This window comes from Fundulus heteroclitus, chromosome 3 (genome assembly GCF_011125445.2).
Source record: "Fundulus heteroclitus isolate FHET01 chromosome 3, MU-UCD_Fhet_4.1, whole genome shotgun sequence".
NCBI lineage: Eukaryota > Metazoa > Chordata > Actinopteri > Cyprinodontiformes > Fundulidae > Fundulus > Fundulus heteroclitus.
In genome coordinates, this window is record NC_046363.1 from 1,898,951 (window position 1) to 1,917,313 (window position 18,363).

General features: G+C 42.5%; 1 protein-coding gene across 2 annotated transcripts in view; it reads left to right on the plus strand.

The window, feature by feature from the left end:
• The first annotated feature begins 283 nt into the window (after positions 1-283).
• The window catches only part of LOC118558187 (activating signal cointegrator 1 complex subunit 3-like), a 92,405-nt gene continuing 74,325 nt past the window's right edge, over positions 284-18,363 (plus strand). For both annotated transcript variants that reach the window (XM_036128650.1, XM_036128661.1), the window contains exons 1-3: positions 284-385; positions 1,006-1,123; positions 16,157-16,307. In XM_036128650.1, the coding sequence (XP_035984543.1) occupies positions 1,034-1,123; positions 16,157-16,307 (241 nt within the window). In that variant the 5' untranslated portion in view covers positions 284-385; positions 1,006-1,033. The remainder of the gene's footprint in view (positions 386-1,005; positions 1,124-16,156; positions 16,308-18,363) is intronic.

An 18,363-nucleotide genomic window follows, 5' to 3' on the forward strand; every position in this document is an offset into this window, starting at 1 on the left:
TTGTGAGTGGCAAAGTAGCCATAGAAAGTAGCCTGAGCATGTCTGCTCAGTTTCCTGTTGAAGAAACAGTAAAGTGTACGTTCAACAAATTTTAGATTTTATTTTTTTTCATTATTATTCTGATTAACATTATTATAAATATGAAGCCCAATCTGATGTGATGATATAACGAACCCATAACGTAGCGAAATGTTGCTGGGTAATGTAGTTGTTTAAGAGCCTGCCTTATACATACTAGCGCCGTCGTTATATTACTCCGCTCGATGCAAAACGTGGAACTACAATACCCAGACTTCTGATCGTACACTTTTGTTGACATCCGCCGATGGGCAACTTCTCCAGCCTGGTCGTGATTCTAAACATAGTTCAAACGGCTCTTCAAGAGGTAATCAGCCAGAAACAGACGTATCATGTAGACTGTGACCGGGGCTGGGAGCCCGGCGGTGCTTCGCTGCTTTTTAGTGATACAGTGTTACAGCTAACGCGGCTAAAGGAAGTGCCGAGCCGGAGCTGACAGACCGGGGTTAGCTAGCAACAACAGCTCACATGTTGCCCGGTATTACAGAAATATCAAAGCTGGCAGCTGGAAACCGATGGTTTCTGCAATATTACAAAGAAACAAGTTGCTCAGCGTGCGTTTAATTCTGCAGTGTGGACGGATACAGTTTGATTTGTAAACTTGGGACTTTAGAACAAGTTTTACACTGACACGTTATTCTGGAAGAGTTTGCATCCAGGATAGATCCAATTTCCTCTGCGAAGTTTTTCCCAATAAACTCCAAATGTGTATGTCGGCGGGTAGCTTATGTTGACAGAGTGGGGCGGAGCTGGACAACCTTGGTTCTGGGGATGAGTCGGCGAGGACACTTTAGGAAAATCTGCTTCCATTAACAAGTTGTACTAGAACTTAGTAAAGGTTATTGAATAGATAATCTATGTGCTTCCAAACATACTGTCATGGAAACTTATTCCAGTGTGGTTTTTTTCCCCCTGCATCATCGGAAGACCCAGTAAAACTGTCCGGAGGAGAGAGATGGCTCCTCCACGCCTAACAGGTGCTCTCCGTTCTTTCTCCACTGTCAGCAAGAAGGAGGATCCTACCCGACAGCTGTATGACCTGAAGGTGAGGCCAAAGAAGCCATTCATCCTATTTGTTCCATCAGAGATGTATCAAATATTTGATTTTGTCAAAAGGGGAATGAAAAGCTTAATAAAGCCAGACAATGTATTACTTTGCTTTGCCAGAGGTTTGGTTACTCTGAAATTTCAGGGGAGCCATTTAATTTCATATATTTGACAAAAGATAGGATCATTTTATTACTACTTATATAATACGTATAAATCCGTTTTCTGTGATTTTTCTTAACTTCTAACCTTGACGTAGAGGTGATGGACATGAGGTTTTGAATAAAACGTACTACCAGGAACAGAAAGAGAGTCAAGTGGTGTTATGTTGATACTGTATGTGACGTGTGAATACTATAACGCTGATGGATGTCTTTGCCCAGCTTTTGAATATGTTTTTTTTTGTTGTTTCTGATTGTGGTTGGTATATTCAGCATCTGCCCTTTGGGGTATTTAGCTTCATAAATCACAAACTCTTGGTGTTTAGATAATTCTTCCTGCTCTTTTAAGTGCTGCCATCACTTTCTGTTGTTTCAGCTATGTTGGACTGTACCAGCTGGACATCTTATTATCAATTTTCTTCCATTTTAAGACTGAATACGTTAGCTAGAAATTGTCTATGGAGCCAACCCTTAACATTGGCCAGCTTTTCAACTGATGCTTATTCTACCATAAAGTAACTTGTTTCTAGATTTGCTAATACCAAGTAGGAAGCAGTCTCTAGAGTGCTACAGATTTCTGCCGTAAAACCGCTTTGAACATGTAAAGATCTGGATCCAATCAGTAATGGAAGTTGTTATACAGTTTGTCTGAATTGAGCACAGTCAAAAATCTGTTTCTCACGTATTGGGGAAAAAAAATGTTCATTCAGAAAAAAGTAGTTACCAATTAAATCACTAAGATAAAGTTCGTCCCACCCCAGTGTTAAAATGATTTCAAATGAAAGAAAAGCTAATTACATCTACAAGTGTGAATGAGGGTTTTGTGTAGGGCTGCAACAATGAATTGATAAAATCAATAATTAAAAGTGTTGGCAACAAATTTCATTATTGATTTGTTGTCATGTAATTATAAAGCATCCCATCATGTCACAGAGCAAATTACTTCACCTGCAGAGCGAGGCGGAGGCGGTATTTTCAACGGTCATTTAGTAACTTGTACAAATGACGACACAGAGAAAATGGGAGCAACAAGGCGTTTTAAAAAAACCCAAAAACAATAAGTAACATGCAAAAGTGATTTGACATGACACGAGAGCACCATGGTGATGAGCCAATTCAATCAAAAAATACTCTGTTTAAGGTAGAGTCGTATGTTAGAGTTCATGGCCTAAAACACTTTTGAGTGGTTTTCCATCAGTGAAAATGATCGTAATGCTGCTTGACAGGTTAGATCGAACAGGGTCTCTCCCTGATTCCAGTTGTCCTAGCTAAATGATTGCGATATACCACAATATTGTCATTTGGTGACCTTTTTCAACTAGTATGATAATGGCATAATAACACAAGTATATCCTCTCGACATACCGGCTCAGATAAATTGAGCAGTTGGCCGCCATCATTTGGCTTAAATCCAAAAAACTCCCATCCTGCAGCAATCGTGCTTGACTTTGACACCAATTCCCTTTTCTTTTGTAACTAGCGTTTTTCTGGCTCCCCATTATAAGGTTCTCATGCAGCACTTTAAACATGTGCCTACCTAAAACAAGATTTACCTCCTCTTCCACTAAGGAAACAAGAAGGAAGTGGTGAGTAGACACCGATGCAACGTACTGAAACCTTTTGTTAGTGTCAGATAGCGGAGAAGGAAACACAAGGGGAAAAAGGCAAGTGGCATGCATACGCAAATTATCAAGTTTATTTTAATTAATTATGTGATTAAAAGATATTGTGAGATTAATTGATTTATTGTGGGACAACCAATAGATAAGGTGATACCCTTGGAACTCGAGGGGCAAAGAGGGGTGAATGCAGGACCAAAACTCTGACCAATATCTGCCATTCAGACCGAACGTCAGGGATTGGTCAGAGTTTTTACAGGCCTGAAGCTGAGATAGATTATTTTTAGACTCTTTTTTTTTTTTTTTTTTTTTCTGATTATGTAATGTATTGACTACTTTCAGGATGGAAGGACGATTTTACCCAGTATAACACAAAGTGTTTCTGAACAGGATTACCAACTATAGCTTTAATACCAAAGGGATGCTTCAGTGTGTAAGTTTGCTAAAACTATGTCGGACTCCGTAATTTTCTCTGGTCCCCTGCCTGATCTGACCAGTGATGACATTTTTAGCCGCATGTCATCATTCAAACGCTGGTTGTCTAGGTGGTGTCCTGAAAACGACGTGGGCTACATTGATAACTGCCGAACCTTCTGGGGAAAACCTGGTCTGATCCGGAGAGACAGCATCCATCCCACTTTGGATGGTGCAGCTCTTCTTTCTAGTAATCCGGCTGGATTAATTAGTTCTCCAAAATGCAGACCAGGGTCCAGACCAGCAAGCAGAGCCTCGAATTATGTTGATCACATCCAGGTCACATTCCCTGGATGTGACCTCATCCAGTGAAGACATATCACCCGCTATTACCATATAATGTAAAAAAGATTCCTGGATCAATGTGTGCTTCTGTGCTCTTTGGTCTCTCTTGTTGTGTCTCTGCTCTGTCTTCTCTAATCGGTCGAGACAGATGACAGTTCACACTGAGCCTGGGTCTGCTGGAGGTTTTTCCTTCCCGTAAATGGGGAGTTTTCCTTTCCACTGTCGCTTCATGCTTGCTCAGTATGAGGGATTGCTGCAAAGCCATGGACAATGCAGAGGACTCTCCCTGTGGCTCTACGCTCCTTGAGGAGGAGTGAATGCTGCTTGTCAAGACTTGATGCAATCTACTGGGTTTCCTTAGAAAGGAAATTTTTTGACCAACCCGTATAATCTGATCCAATCTTTATAATCTGATTGAATTTGACTTTGGAAAGTGCTTTGAGATGACATGTTTCATGAATTGGCGCTATATAAATAAAATTTAATTGAAATTAAATCCTAGTGTAACTCATAGTGGTTTCTTCAACGAGTTGTAGATGGTGATGGCTGCAGGCAGGAAGGATCTCCTGTAGCTTTCTGTCTTACAGCAGATCTGGAGAAGCCTCTGACTGAAGACACTCTGTTGTTGTAGCACAGTCTGATTAAGAGGATGCTCAGGGTGGTCTATAATGGTTTTCATTTATCAATATCATGATATGTTAAGCAATTTAACTCAATAACCATAAATGAACGATAACACAACCCACCCACCCCATAACCAGTTCTATTTATAGTATGATTCCCCTGAACAAAATGGTAATAATAACTCCTATGGGGCGGGCGGTCCTGTGGTCAACATTTTACATAGGTAACTCCATTAAGATGTGTACACTTACCGACTGCCAGGTACAGCCTGTACCCAAAACACTGCACTTGCATCCATCTGTTGAGTTCGGCAGCTTTAACTATGTTTGGCCTGTAGTAATGGCGACGAGAACCTCTTCCTTGACGTCCCATGCAGACAGCATCACACTTAAACCTTGTCCGACCATCTCCCTCGGTATTGGCCATAAAATATACTGTCTGAAGCACTCTGGTGCTCAGTTTCCATCCATCATTGGTGTACTATACAGTCAGACTAATGTATGGGTCTAACGTGCAAATGTACCAGAGATCAGATGTGGCCGCAACAAACTTACCAGCTGCTCTTCTTCCTCCTCAACCAGATCTACCCTCACTGCCGATTCAACATTTGACATTTCCTCCAACTTTCTCGTCTCTTTCACTTCTTGCTATAGATTGGAAGGGGTAGAGTCACGTGATTACAGTCTGTACATGTAGTGCAGCGTCTTAAAGGGACATGAGGATAGCCTACCTGCAAACAGCCAAAAAAAAGACCAAAACAACTTTTTTTTCCTTTTAAATACTGAAAATACAGACATGGGCAAAATTATGTCAGTTATTGTCATAAATTTCAGTATCAGTAAATGTTTGGTTTATCGCCCACGTCATTACAATATCCATTTGTTGCGCTTCAATGCGAGGAAACCCTGACAGTGCTTGAGTTGCACGCTGTCAGTGGAGTCCTGCGTGACACGCCGAAGTACGACTATAACGGAGGCTTAACGTTAGTGACTCTGATCGCTTGCCTGAAGCTGATGTTTGCTTGAATTTATCGTCCCCTGGAGGAAAGTTGCGTTTCAGTACAACCCATCAAGAGAAAGACAAACATGGGTATACAGGTTCACTGAGAACTTGCTGCCCTTTTCAAGGTGCTGCCTTTGATGTGTGCGTCAGTGTAGAACCATGACTGCCCATTGCCCCCTCCAGCCGTAGTCTCAGATGGTATGTTCAGCAGTTCAGGTCACAGGTGTCATGAACGGGTGTGGGCGGGGTATAGAGCGTCTTGTTTGCATAACATCCAGGAGAGTTTGAGATAAAGCCAGCCTCCAAGGCCAGCGTTGGTAGCCAAATTCAATAACAAAGGCAAGGCAAATTTATTTATATAGCACAATTCAGTACAAAGACAATACAAAGTGCTTTACATGATTAAAATATAGCAAAATAAAACAGAATAAAATCAAGTAGGAATAAAATGTAGATAGAAAATAGAACATTAAAAAAACACTAGTGGTGTTTCAGTTAACTAGAACAGTTGAAGGCAATCCTAAACAAATGTGTTTTTAATCTTGATTTAAAGGAACTCAGGCTTTCCGCACCTTTACAGTTTTCTGGAAGTTTGTTCCAGATAAGTGGAGCATAGGAACTAAATGCTGCTTCTCCGTGTTTGGTTCTGGTTCTGGGTATGCAGAGCAGGCTGGACCCAGAAGACCTTAATGGTCTGGATGGTTGATACAGTGATAACAAATCTGTGATGTATTTAGGTGCTAGGCCTTTCAGAGATTTATAAACTAACAGAAGGATTTTAAAGTCTATTCTCTGAGATACAGGGAGCCAGTGTAAGGACTTTAGAACTGGGGTTATGTGCTCTACTTTCTTAATCTTAGTGAGGACGCAGGCAGCAGAGTTCTGGATCAGCTGCAGCTGTCTGATCCACTTTTTAGGCAGACTTGTAAAAACACAGTTGCAGTAATCAATTCGACTAAAAATAAACGCATGGATTAGTTTTTCCAGATCCTGCTGAGACATTAGTCCTTTAATCCTAGAAATGTTCTTCAGGTGATAGAAAGCCTTGTAACGACCTTGTAACTGTCTTTAGATGCTTTGGAGGTTCAGGTCTGAGTCCATCACTACACCCAGATTTTGGGCCTGATCAGTGGTTTTTAGCTTAAGCGACTGAAGCTGTGTGCTAACCTTTGATCTCTCCTCTATTGGTCCAAATATTATTACTTCTGTTTTGTTTTTATTCAACTGAAGAACATTTTGGCACATCCACGTATTTATTTCTTCTAAACATTTACTTGGTGCCTGAACTGGTTCATAGTCACCTGGTGACATGGTGATGTAAAGCTGTGTGTCGTCTGCATAGTTATGGTAGCTGATGTTGTTGTTTTTTATTATCTGAGCAAGAGGGAGCATGTAGATATTGAAAAGGGGGGGACCTAGAATGGACCCTTGGGGAACCTCGCATGTGATTTTTGTAATCTCTGATGTAAAGTTACCTACTGATACAAAATATTTCCTGTCCTTTTAGTAGGATTTAAACCAGTGGAGAGCTGTACCAGAGAGGCCGACCCAGTTCTCCAGACGTTCTAACAGGATGGAGTGATCGACAGTATCGAATGCTGCCCTGAGGTCCAATAGAACCAGCACGGTGGTTCTTCCACAGTCTGTATTTATATGGATGTCACTAAACACCTTGATAAGGGCGGTCTCTGTACTGTGGTGAGCACGGAAGCCAGACTGGAAAACGTCAAAGCGGCTGGTCGTAGTTAAGAAGGTGTTTAATTGTTGAAACACAGCTTTTTCATCCATATTGTTGCGCCAATGACGCTCGTAGCACTATCGAACGATGGTGGAGCGAAGCGAAACAAACCTTATGTTTGAAACTTGTCGTAGTCGTTCATCTGGGAAGAGCAGAAGTTATCCGGAAGCTAATAGCATTTATGCTAGCGGACATTCGCCGCCAACTTTAAAAAGCTTCAGCTTTATTTTAGACTTAATGAGTGGACCGGATAAACACAAACATCAATATCCCACCAATGTATAAAACCCTGTTAAGAGCCACCGCACCCTGTCGGGTGTGAAACACCCTCGGTGGACCCAGCCCATTTTTACCCTTCAGGCGACCCCCACTTACATATTACTTTGGATGCAAGACGCATGAAACAGAAAAGTATACTTCAAGTTATTTTATCTACTAAAGACAGAGAAACGGTTACAGACACATCAGCGCTGATGGGCTCTTGATCGGCAAGACGCCCCGATTGCTCGTCACACAAACATTATAAAGGAGTTTAGGTTCACACCCATGCAGGGGCTGTACACATCCAAACTGTGTCATCAGTAGAGAAACTGTGTCACCTCCGGGGTGTTATCTGGTAGATTTATGCCATATCCTTGTGTCCGGTGCTATCTAAGTGTGGCATGAAGTTCTGGGTTAAGCAGTTCGTTCCACTTGACCCATTTGATATCTTAACGACCCTTGTGGAGATAACATTTGTTATAACCATAAAAACACACTCGAATTACGTCAGTAATGGCATGGTATCAAAATGCTAACGGGTGCTATGTCGGTCAGCTCCATGTGTTTTAAAACACCGTCAAAACGCATTACACAAACCTTCTAACTAAATAATTTAACTTTCCCTGTTTATTTCTCTGCCAAACCTGTCGGTGCCTCTGTGTCAGTTCGCTGCACTTTGGGCATCCAGATGGAAGCAGTGGAAGTAGAGAGGGTGAACTCCAGGGGAGAACAGCGGGCATGCGGCTATGAGCTAGTCAGAACATTGGAGCAGGCCGCTCCAGGGTCCTTCATGCGGGTCTGTAACCCGGTTGCAACGGCGAGTTCAGTTCGGCTTTTGCTCTGCGCTTGGGAAAAGGGGGTCCTGTGCCGGCTTTTGGCCACTACACACCGTCTGGAGTCGGCTTCCTGCAACAGCTGAGAAAAATAAACAAAACCACTAGTGTCTGACACAGAAGTTAAGACTGCAGATTTAGCTCGATCCGGCCGGTTTTCCAAACCCAGTGGGGTCCTCCGCTCGCAGAGGACGAGTTACTCCCCTTTGTCGCTCCATTGAAACAACGGGAAATGAGTTTCACAGAAAGCACATTTTACCCAGCTTGTGGGACTGGAGCCCCATGTGAGGTCCGCATTGCTGGTCCCCCAGGGCGGGCCTTCTCCTTGAGAGTCCACCGGCAAGAATGAGTGAAGAGAGTGAGGTGGAATCTGGCTTCATAGCAGGGCATCCTCCTGTGAGAGGCTGTCTCTCCATGGATGTGTGAAATTCCTTTGCTTACAACCCCTTTTGATTTCTCCCTCATGGTACATGTTGTTCCCAATTCAATCAATTTTTTTGCTCATGGTCTGATGACACAACAGAATGCACATATGATGCAGACCCAAATTACAAACGCGCATAAAAAGACAAATATTGTCCCCTGAAATAACCCTTAGCCATGCTCAGCCTCCTTAGCACAATAGTGTTTTTTTTTTTCTAACAAAGACTTTATGAAACAAAGGGGGAAAAACCCAGAAGGGTTTCCAGTATAAAAACAGATTATTTCATTATTAAAGGGACTGAATTGTATCAATGAAAGGACGTAAAAACAACACCTCTCTAGTCCCCTAAACTGAAAATTTCACAGCTCCTCTACCAATCACTCACATCTTGCATCTGTGTGTCAATGGAAATCAGTTCTAACATCTTATGAGGTAGTCCGATCTAGGTTCGTTTTTAAAGAACCAAGCATGAACTGATGAGAATCAGCCCCAATCATTGCACTTAATCTTCTTGATATGCACAGAACAAATCATTGATTAGAACTGGAGTCTATAATTGTATACTTGATTCACAGTTCATTTCAGTATTCACCAAGACATTTAGTTTTAGGTAAGTTAATTTCAAATATGTAAACAACAGCAAATAAACAAAATGGATTTCTCAAACAAAATCAAAACAATACTATTGTAATTTACATATTTTAAAAGGAGTGGGAAGGAGTACAAATTATTTAATTCTAGCCCTTCTCCAAAACCTAAAGCAGCACAGTGTAAGTTTTGACCTAAGTATTAATTTGATATATTAAATAGATTTTGCCTCCCTGGGCTGCCACCTTACCGTGGTGGAGGGGTTTGAGTGTCCCAATGATCCTAGGAGCTATGCTGTCAGGGGCTTTAAGCCCCTAGTAGGGTCACCCAAGGCAGACAGGTCCTAGGTAAGGCACCAGACAAAGAGCAGCCCAAAAAGCCCCTTATGACGAGCAACATAAATGGATTTCGTGTTCCCTCACCCGGACGCGGGTCACCGGGGCCCCACTCTGGAGCCTGGCCTGGAGGTGGGGCATGTTGGCGAGCGTCTGGTGGCCGGGCTTTTGCCCATGGAGCCCGGCCGGGCTCAGCCCGAAGAGGAAACATGGGTCCCCCTTCCAATGGGATCACCACCTGTCGCAGGGGCCAAAGGGGTTGGGTGCATTGTATAATGGGTGGCAGTAGACGGCGGGGACCTTGGCGTTCCGATCCCCGGCTGCAGAAGCTGGCTCTTGGGACGTGGAATGTCACCTCTCTGTTGGGGATGGAGCCTGAGCTAGTGCCCGAGGTTTAGAGGTTCCGATTAGAGATCGTCAGGCTCACCTCGATGCATGGCTCTGGCTCTGGAACCAGTCTCCTTGAGGTGGGCTGGACATTCTTCCACTCTGGAGTTGCCCCCGGTGAGAGGGGCCGAGCTGGGGTGGGCATACTTGTTGCCCCCCATCTCGGTGCCTGTACGTTGGGGTTCTCCAAGGAGGGTCCGTCGGATAGTCGAATCTCAGATTCGGAAACAGCTGTGTGGTTTTCGTCCTGGCCGTGGAACACTGCGGAAGAAAACGGACGGATTGACGAAATAGATTTTCAAGTCAATATACAGCATTTGGCACGTATTGATGCTCAGTGCGGGCTGCCCTTCTCAAAAACCCACCTGTGTAACTTGAGAGGGTCAGATTTGTCACTGAACGGGTCATGTGAGCTAGAGCGCCACTATAGGTTTACCTGATCAAACATATTTTTGGTTCTCTGATGTAGGATTAAATCTAGAGGTATGAATTTAGCCTTGTCTCTACAAGTACCGTATTTTTTGGACTATAAGTCGCATCAGTCAAAAATTGCAACATAAAGAGGAAAAAAACATGTCACACCAGACTATACACATTTATTTTAGGGATGCACTTATCTAACCTGACTCTCGCCAGATGGATTTTGTTCCACGGAGCTCCACGCAGCCATCTGGGATTACTCTGAAATACATCTGATAAGAAGGGGCCTCAAAAATCCTTACGATTGACATATGATTGGATAAACCACTTGTCCGTCATCTTTACTGACATGCTACTTCAACCACTCACATCGAAACCAACATCAAAACCGAAATCATCGTTTCCACTAACAAAAGCCTTGAAAGCCCTTCTCTGGTATTCTGTTAAATAATTAATATTTGGTAGCTTGGACAACACTGAAATAGCAGCATCAATGTTATCGGATGACCAGATTTCTCTAATGAAAACTGGGGATGTCTCTGCTTTTGATAAGCGGGCGGATTCAAAGTCTTTGTCAGGGGGTTGGTTTATTTTTCCCGATCTGCAATGACGACGTTCTTCTACTACGTCGGGACAGAGGCAGGACCGGGTGGATACTGCATTAAACGTTTTTACTCCTTCATGATACAGTGAAATCGGGGACATTTCCGGGGACAGGTTATCCAAAACAGGGATTCGTGGACGTCCGATTACCATTGCTTCCTTGCATCTGAGCTCCAAGAATACATCAGGAAGATGGCCCCAAGGGAAGAAGCACTCAGTGAATGTCTCAGAAAATGGAAGCTGAAAGAGAAGGCACTGAACGAACCATCGTGGGAGGAAATTTCTCTGCAAGGGATCTATGTCCCACTGACAAGTAGCTGAAGTGGCTGACATGGCCAAATCCTAACAATGGCAAGGGGGGGAAGCCTCTCTGGCAGAGAGTGTCCCCTCCCAGAACTAGTGACTGCCCCAGATCAAGCTTTTTCACTAATTCTCCCTCAGGTATTTGTGCTCTCTTAAGTTTGACTAATCAGATATATATGGATGATAATAATCAAGCTATTCTTAGTGAACTACAGTTCAGTGATTATTTTTCCCATGTGTCCTCTCACTTGCCCAAGTAATTCAAGTGGCGTTGTTAAGTTGAAACTCCTGCAAATCCTCTTCGGCTTCTTTTGGGCTGTTGTAAATTTGTGATCCACTCTTCCAATGGATACGCCTACCTATGAATGCCGTCTGGGAGCAATCACTTTTCTCTTTCAAAATAGCTTTCACTTGCTAGACCTGCACTACATCTGATGTATAGTCATGGTCAAACGACAGTTTTTTTTCCAAGTAGGACTTTCTTTTGCCAAGCTTGTTTGAGAATCGTTTCCTTTACCTTGAATTGGAGAAATTTAACCACTATGGATCTAGGCGGTGCATTGGGACTCGGCTTTAATGCTCGTTGTATTTGCAGATCTGTCTCGTCATTTATTACTTCGCAACTATTATCAGTTTCTTCACAAATTGTAGCACTGAGGAACCCGCCACCCCTGTAGGCACCCCATAAATTCTCGCTTCTCCAAGTTTTTCACTTTGGTCCTGAATTAAAAGGATTACGGTTGATTACTGCTGATCAATCTGCTGCTTGAGTTTGTTCAACTCCTTCTTCATATGTTGCTTGAAGTCATCTATACGTATGTCCAGGTCCATTTGTAGCTCACTTCGAACAGAAGCAATTTGTTTTTTTAAAGATCCATGAATGGATTCTGTCGAGTCACCGCCATGTTCTGTCCCGTTAGCGTTAGCATTAGCTGCGGTTTCTTTGCATGGACTTCATGTTTCTTTCTCTAGTTTTTCTGGCATCATTTTGCTCTTAGATTTGGTTCCCCCACTCATATTTGAATAGTAAGTCACAAATGTCTTGTATTAGATGAATGAGTGGGTTAAACTGCCCAACTGTGTGGAGCTCTCACTTTAGGCGTCCATCTTCCTCCATTGCCAATCGGTCCTATAAAGCACTTTTCAGTAATAAGATGATTCAAAGTGCTGGGGCACTTTGGGACATTGATTATTTTAGAAACCCTAATGTATACCATCTTTGGTATCATTGTTACTGCTGTATGAAAAACATTTGAAATCAACAACGCTTAGCCTGGTGGGGGTGAGTCCTGCCAGGCTGATAATACAGTGGAGGAAACCCTGATTAGTATCTTTTTTAGTCTTCATGGTAACCAACTGTTGTATTGGCAGTATTTCTCATTACTGCATTAGGGTTAAGGCTGGCATTTAGATCAACATCATAATATCCCAGTAGAATCACTGCTTTCACATCACAAATATTGGATGTTAGTTTTCAGCCTTCAAGAAAATTCAACTGCATCCATAGATGCGGTTCTAGAGATGGTCAAAAACATAGCTAGTCTCTACTTGCAGATCTAAATAATCCTTTGTGTTAATAATGGGACCAACAGATAGCAGAAAGCAGTGGCGTAGATGGTTGTTCCTGAAGGTCAGCTCTAAACCCCACCCAGGAACCATTTGTACTGCTCAGCCTCCGTATCCCCACACCATATGCTGTGCCAATTTGACCAGCTTCTCTGCCCTTCAGTTTTTTGGTCATGCAGTCCCTCCTCCACATCAAACTTACCAGCACATCACTGAAGGCTTTCCCTTTCTCCATGGAAAACTAAAATAGGCCCTTCATCGTTGCCCAGAAAAGGAACCTCCCATAAGCTACATGTCAGTCACATTATGTATATTTTCTAAAACTATACCATCTTTCTTGTATCTTTCTTGCAGTTTGTTTCTACCAGCGAGGTGAAGAAGTAGCAGCGCTTGGTGGTTGTTTTGTTTGTGATGCAGTCAGCTGAGTTTGGACACAATCCTGAATTGCTTTCAACCTCCATCTTACTGTTGCATTAGCTATATTGCAACCCTCTCAAGTAGGAGGCGTGAGGGGTTGTGCAAGTAACCTGGCAACCATGACAGCAGGTGGTTACCTTTTTTATTGGATTTAAAAGACCAAGTGCCAACTCCCTAAAAGAGCCATAAACAGTCACTCAGGAGTTCCACAACTTAATATTGCAGTTGCCCTCTACCTTCAGTGCAAGAGAGGCTTTACATATCCTTAATACTTTCAACCTACAGGGGTTGGACAATGAAACTGAAACACCTGGTTTTAGACCACAATAATTTATTAATATGGTGTAGGGCCTCCTTTTGTGGCCAATACAGCGTCAATCCGTCTTGGGAATGTCATATACAAGTCCTGCACAGTGGTCAGAGGGATTTTAAGCCATTCTTCTTGCAGTATAGTGGCCAGGTCACGACGTGATGCTGGTGGAGGAAAATGTTTCCTGACTCGCTCCTCCAAAACACCCCAAAGTGGCTCAATAATATTTAGATCTGGTAACTGTGCAGGCCATGGGAGATGTTCAACTTCACTTTCATGTTCATCAAACCAATCTTTCACCAGTCTTGCTGTGTGTATTGGTGCATTGTCATCCTGATACACGGCACCTCCTTCAGGATACAATGTTTGAACCATTGGATGCACATGGTCCTCCAGAATGGTTCGGTAGTCCTTGGCAGTGATGCGCCAAGGACTAGTATGGGGCCAAGGGAATGCCATGATATGGCAGCCCAAACCATCACTGATCCACCCCCATGCTTCACTCTGGGCATGCAACAGCCTGGGTGCTACGCTTCTTTGGGACTTCTCCTCACCGTAACTCTTCCGGATGGGGTAAAACAGTAAAAGTGGACTCATCAGAGAACAATACATGTTTCAAATTGTCCACAGCCCAAGATTTGTGCTCCTTGCACCATTGAAACCAACATTTGGCATTGGCACGAGTGACCAAAGGTTTGGCTATAGCAGCGCGGCCGTGGATATTGACCCTGTGGAGCTCCCGACGGACAGTTTTGGTGGAAACAGGAGAGTTGAGGTGCACATTTAATTCTGCCGTGATTTTAGATACAATCCGGGTTAGCACCCGAACATCACTTTCAGACAGCTTCCTCTTGCGTCCACACTTCCTCTTGCGTCCACACTTTTTCTCTCCTTTAGAGAACCCCTAATTATACAATGCATATTTTAAACAGTCTGAGTTTTCTATTTGTGCTACCTTTCCTTTCTCTATTTCCAGAACCACTAGGTGTTTTAAAACCAGGCATCTCCCTTTCTAGTTTATTTCTCTGACACTTTGCCTGACACTTTAAATGGAATTTGGGGCAATATGCAGACCTTGGCTTTTACCTGGCTCAGCTCTCATTAAATCCGCTAAGCAGAAAAAGTGCTTCTCCAGGGAAAAGATGGCTGGAGTCGCTCTGAGATTATCTTCCTTCTTGTGGTAAAATGCTTAGTTTTAGAAGGCATATAGATACTGATTGTAGTGCAGTCAGTGTGTTAATGCTTTTCCTGGCCTTTGAGCCCTGAACTGTCAGACCTGCTCAGATTTAAAACCTTATTACTCTAATGAGATAGTGTTAAAAAAAAAGTTCGGCTCATTAACACTGACTTCCACAGAACTGCTGTGGATGCATGTGAGCTGTAATTTCAAATAAACGTGGTAATAAAAACAGCCTTTTTTTTTTTGCTTTGCTTTTTCTGTCAGCACAAGTAATATTTTAGGTGAAGTATACATTGTTGGAAATGCTGGGGTTTTACACAATGTTATTAATAATTATTTATTATGAAGAATCTTTTCGAGACTTGTTGAAAATTGTCGTCACCTCTGGGGAGGAAGGTGTTTTAATTACAGATAAATACCAGAAACTGACCTTTTTCCCTATTAGATATCAGCAAACGTGTTTGCTGAATAAGCAAAACATTAGAACCCCTAATCTCTGATAATGAGTCTTACCCCCTTCAGCTGGAGGACGTTCAGTGTGATGGTATTTGTCGCCCTCTAACTGTGATGTCACTCTGAGGAACATCTTTCCCACTTCTCTTTCTGCTGGGAGATGTTTGAGAGGTTTCTTTCACATGTTGAGTCCACTTCAAGTCGCCCCACAGCATCCCAGTGAGATCCGGTTCTGGGCCAGGACTCCATTCTTTACTCTTACAAACTGCCTATTGTGGATTTTCTTGCATATTTTGAGTGACTGTCTTGTTGGAGAATCCAGTTCTTTTTCAGCATGAATTATTGTACTGATGGTTCACATTTTCCTCAACACCCTCTGATACACGGTAGAATGTATGTTAGATCCTCTGATGGTGAGCTGACCAGGTCCTGCTGCAGCAAACCATCCTCAAACCACCTGCTGTTTGCTGCAGAGCTGGTAGGAGGTCCTTTCCCAGAAAGCTGCATGCGGTTCATGGCAGACATGTCGGTGGAATGTATTTTAGTTTCTTTTGAGAATCCTCTAAATCCTATACGGACCCATAAGCTACTACTATTTCTTTCTACAGCTCACAGACGGCTTTTTTTGATCTCACTCCCGTTTTTACTGTCACCCAAACAGCCAGGTGCACGCCAAGGTTAAAACAGGACAGCCCTCCTAAATGCTGAGGAACAATGCTCTGGTCTTGTGCAGCTGATGCCATACACCAGTGTGTAATGCTAGACATTGGAATAGAAGTGGGAATAAATGTGGATTGTTCTAATATATTCTCCACCAGAAAATGTATTCTTTTGAAATGCATTGACAGAACAGTTTGAAATAGCTTCTTTTAGTTTTGTTGAAATTCAGAATTGTTAAAATTGCTGTTTCAATATTAAATGTCTAAGTATGTTAGTAAAACAGTCAATATTTGGACTCTGCTGTATCCTAGTATTTTCCAGGTATATGCTGACTTTGATTAATACTGTTCTCTTTATTTGAATATAATTATATTCTTTCTTGTGGCAGACCAAGCGTCTGAAGAGACAGGAGCTGTTTGCTAGGGAAGGCCTGACATGGCAGAAGATTGTCCATTTCTGCACAGAACATTGGGGTAAAGCTGAGCAACAAGCTGCCAGTCAAGAACTGAAGAGCCTCCTTCAGGCGGCCAAACAGATTGGTAATTAACTCCTGACTCTCAAATCCATTTTCAGTTTGTTTTGTGTTCTTTTGACTGTTTTTTTTTTTTTTACTTTGTCCCAAACTTTTGGTTCCTGCGTGTTCTTCTCTTCAGCTACTGTGTTCTTCCACTGTACAGACCTGGTGCTGAAATGGTGCCTGTGCTTGCTCACCACCAATGTTTTCTGTTGTGGCAAACATTGGAAAACACAGCATATCATAGTAGGGCTGCATAGTATATAGGACATTTATCACTATTGCAACATCACAACCCCAAAGAACAGCCTATACTGCAGTAAATGCTAGCTGATTGTTCAAGTACCATGCCTTCAAGCTCTCTATGCAACTGATGTACCTGGAGACACTTGTTTATTGCAGCATAAAAAGCTTTACAAGGTAAGGAGGTGGTAAGCTGTCAATGAGCAACTTAAAGCTAAGTTGTTTCAATGCCAATGAAGCAGACGCCAGCCAAAAGTAACATTCTTTGATAAAACTTTTGTTGAGTTGGAGCTGTTATGTGACATTTTCTTTCAGTAGCTGGATAAACTACTCATTTTAAGACATTAACATTTTCATTTATTTGTGCATTTATCACAAGTCATGTTGCTATCGCAACATTCACCAGCATTATAGTAAATCACATTTTCCTGACTGTGCACCACCCTACATCACAGCACCAACTCTTAAGAGGTCCAGAGGACAGAACCCTTTTCATCAGAAGCTGTAGGCAGGCTAAAAAAACACTGACAGGATGGTAAAATATAATGAACACCATGTTTAAAGTTTCTGCTAATCTATTTTAATCCTTAATTTAGGATAGAACCACTGGGGTTTAAACATTAACAAAAGGCCAGATAACAGTAGAATAAGATGAGCTCACTGCCTCTTAGTTTTCTACTGTTCGTTTATGCATATTACAGAGTTTTGGGTCAGTGTGCTATTTAGTGCTGTACACAGGTTTTTCCACATCTCTAAATACAGTCCATATTTTCATACTCAGAAGTATTGGTTTGCCCACCTTTTCCCCTACGTAAAATAAATGTTTTGTTAGATTTATGTGCTTCTGCAAAACAATACAGATGGATGAGTGAGCAGTTGAGCCCAAAATGTTTTGTACCTTGGACAGATTTGGATTTAAAAATACGCTATATTGCCAAAGCTTTTCACTCGCTTATCCAAATAATGGAAATTAGATGTGCCTATCACTTTCATGGCCACTGGCTTTTAAAAACAAGCCCCTAGGCATGCAGACTGTTTCAAGGAACACCTGTGGAAGAATTAATCGCTCTCAGGAGCTCAGTGAACTCCAGCATGGTTCTGTGATAGGATGCCACCTGTGCAATAAGTCCAGTATTGAAATGTTCTCACTCCTAAATATTATAACAAAGTGGAAGCCATTTGGAACAACTGCAACTCAGCTGCTTAGTGTACAGAGGTTGGCAACTTTTGCAGTCGATCGCTGCAGACCTCCAACCTTCATGTGGCCTTCAGATTAGCTCAGGAACAGTGTGTAGAGAATTTAATGGAATGGATTTCTATGGTCAAGCAGCTGTATCCAAGTCAGACATCATCAAGTTCAATGCAAGGTACTGGATGCAGTGGTTTAAAGCACGCCGCCACTGGGCTCTAGAGAAGTGGTGGCGCATTCTTTAGAGTGAAGAATCATACTTCTCATTCTGGCTTTGGCAGTTGCCAGGAGAACTGTACCTGTCTGACTATATTGTGCCCAATGTTTGGTTTGGTTGTTTGGTTGTTTCCTGCCGGTCAGTGCGGAGCTGTTTTTCAGGAGCTGGGCTTGGCCCCTCAGTTCCTGAAAAAGTAGCTGAATGCTTCAGCAGACCATGAGATTATGAACAACTCTATCCATTTAAGTTCTTTCTTTTTACATTGAATTCGCTCAGTTGTGGTCTATATAAAGTGCAACGAGACCACATCATTGCACATTGAATTAGGGATGCAAAACCAACAATTGATTTAGGGTTAATTCTCAATTATTGGTTTATTAGATTAAGGTTTGTTTCATACCCTGTTGGTGCCCGGGAGCACCAGGTAGCCCC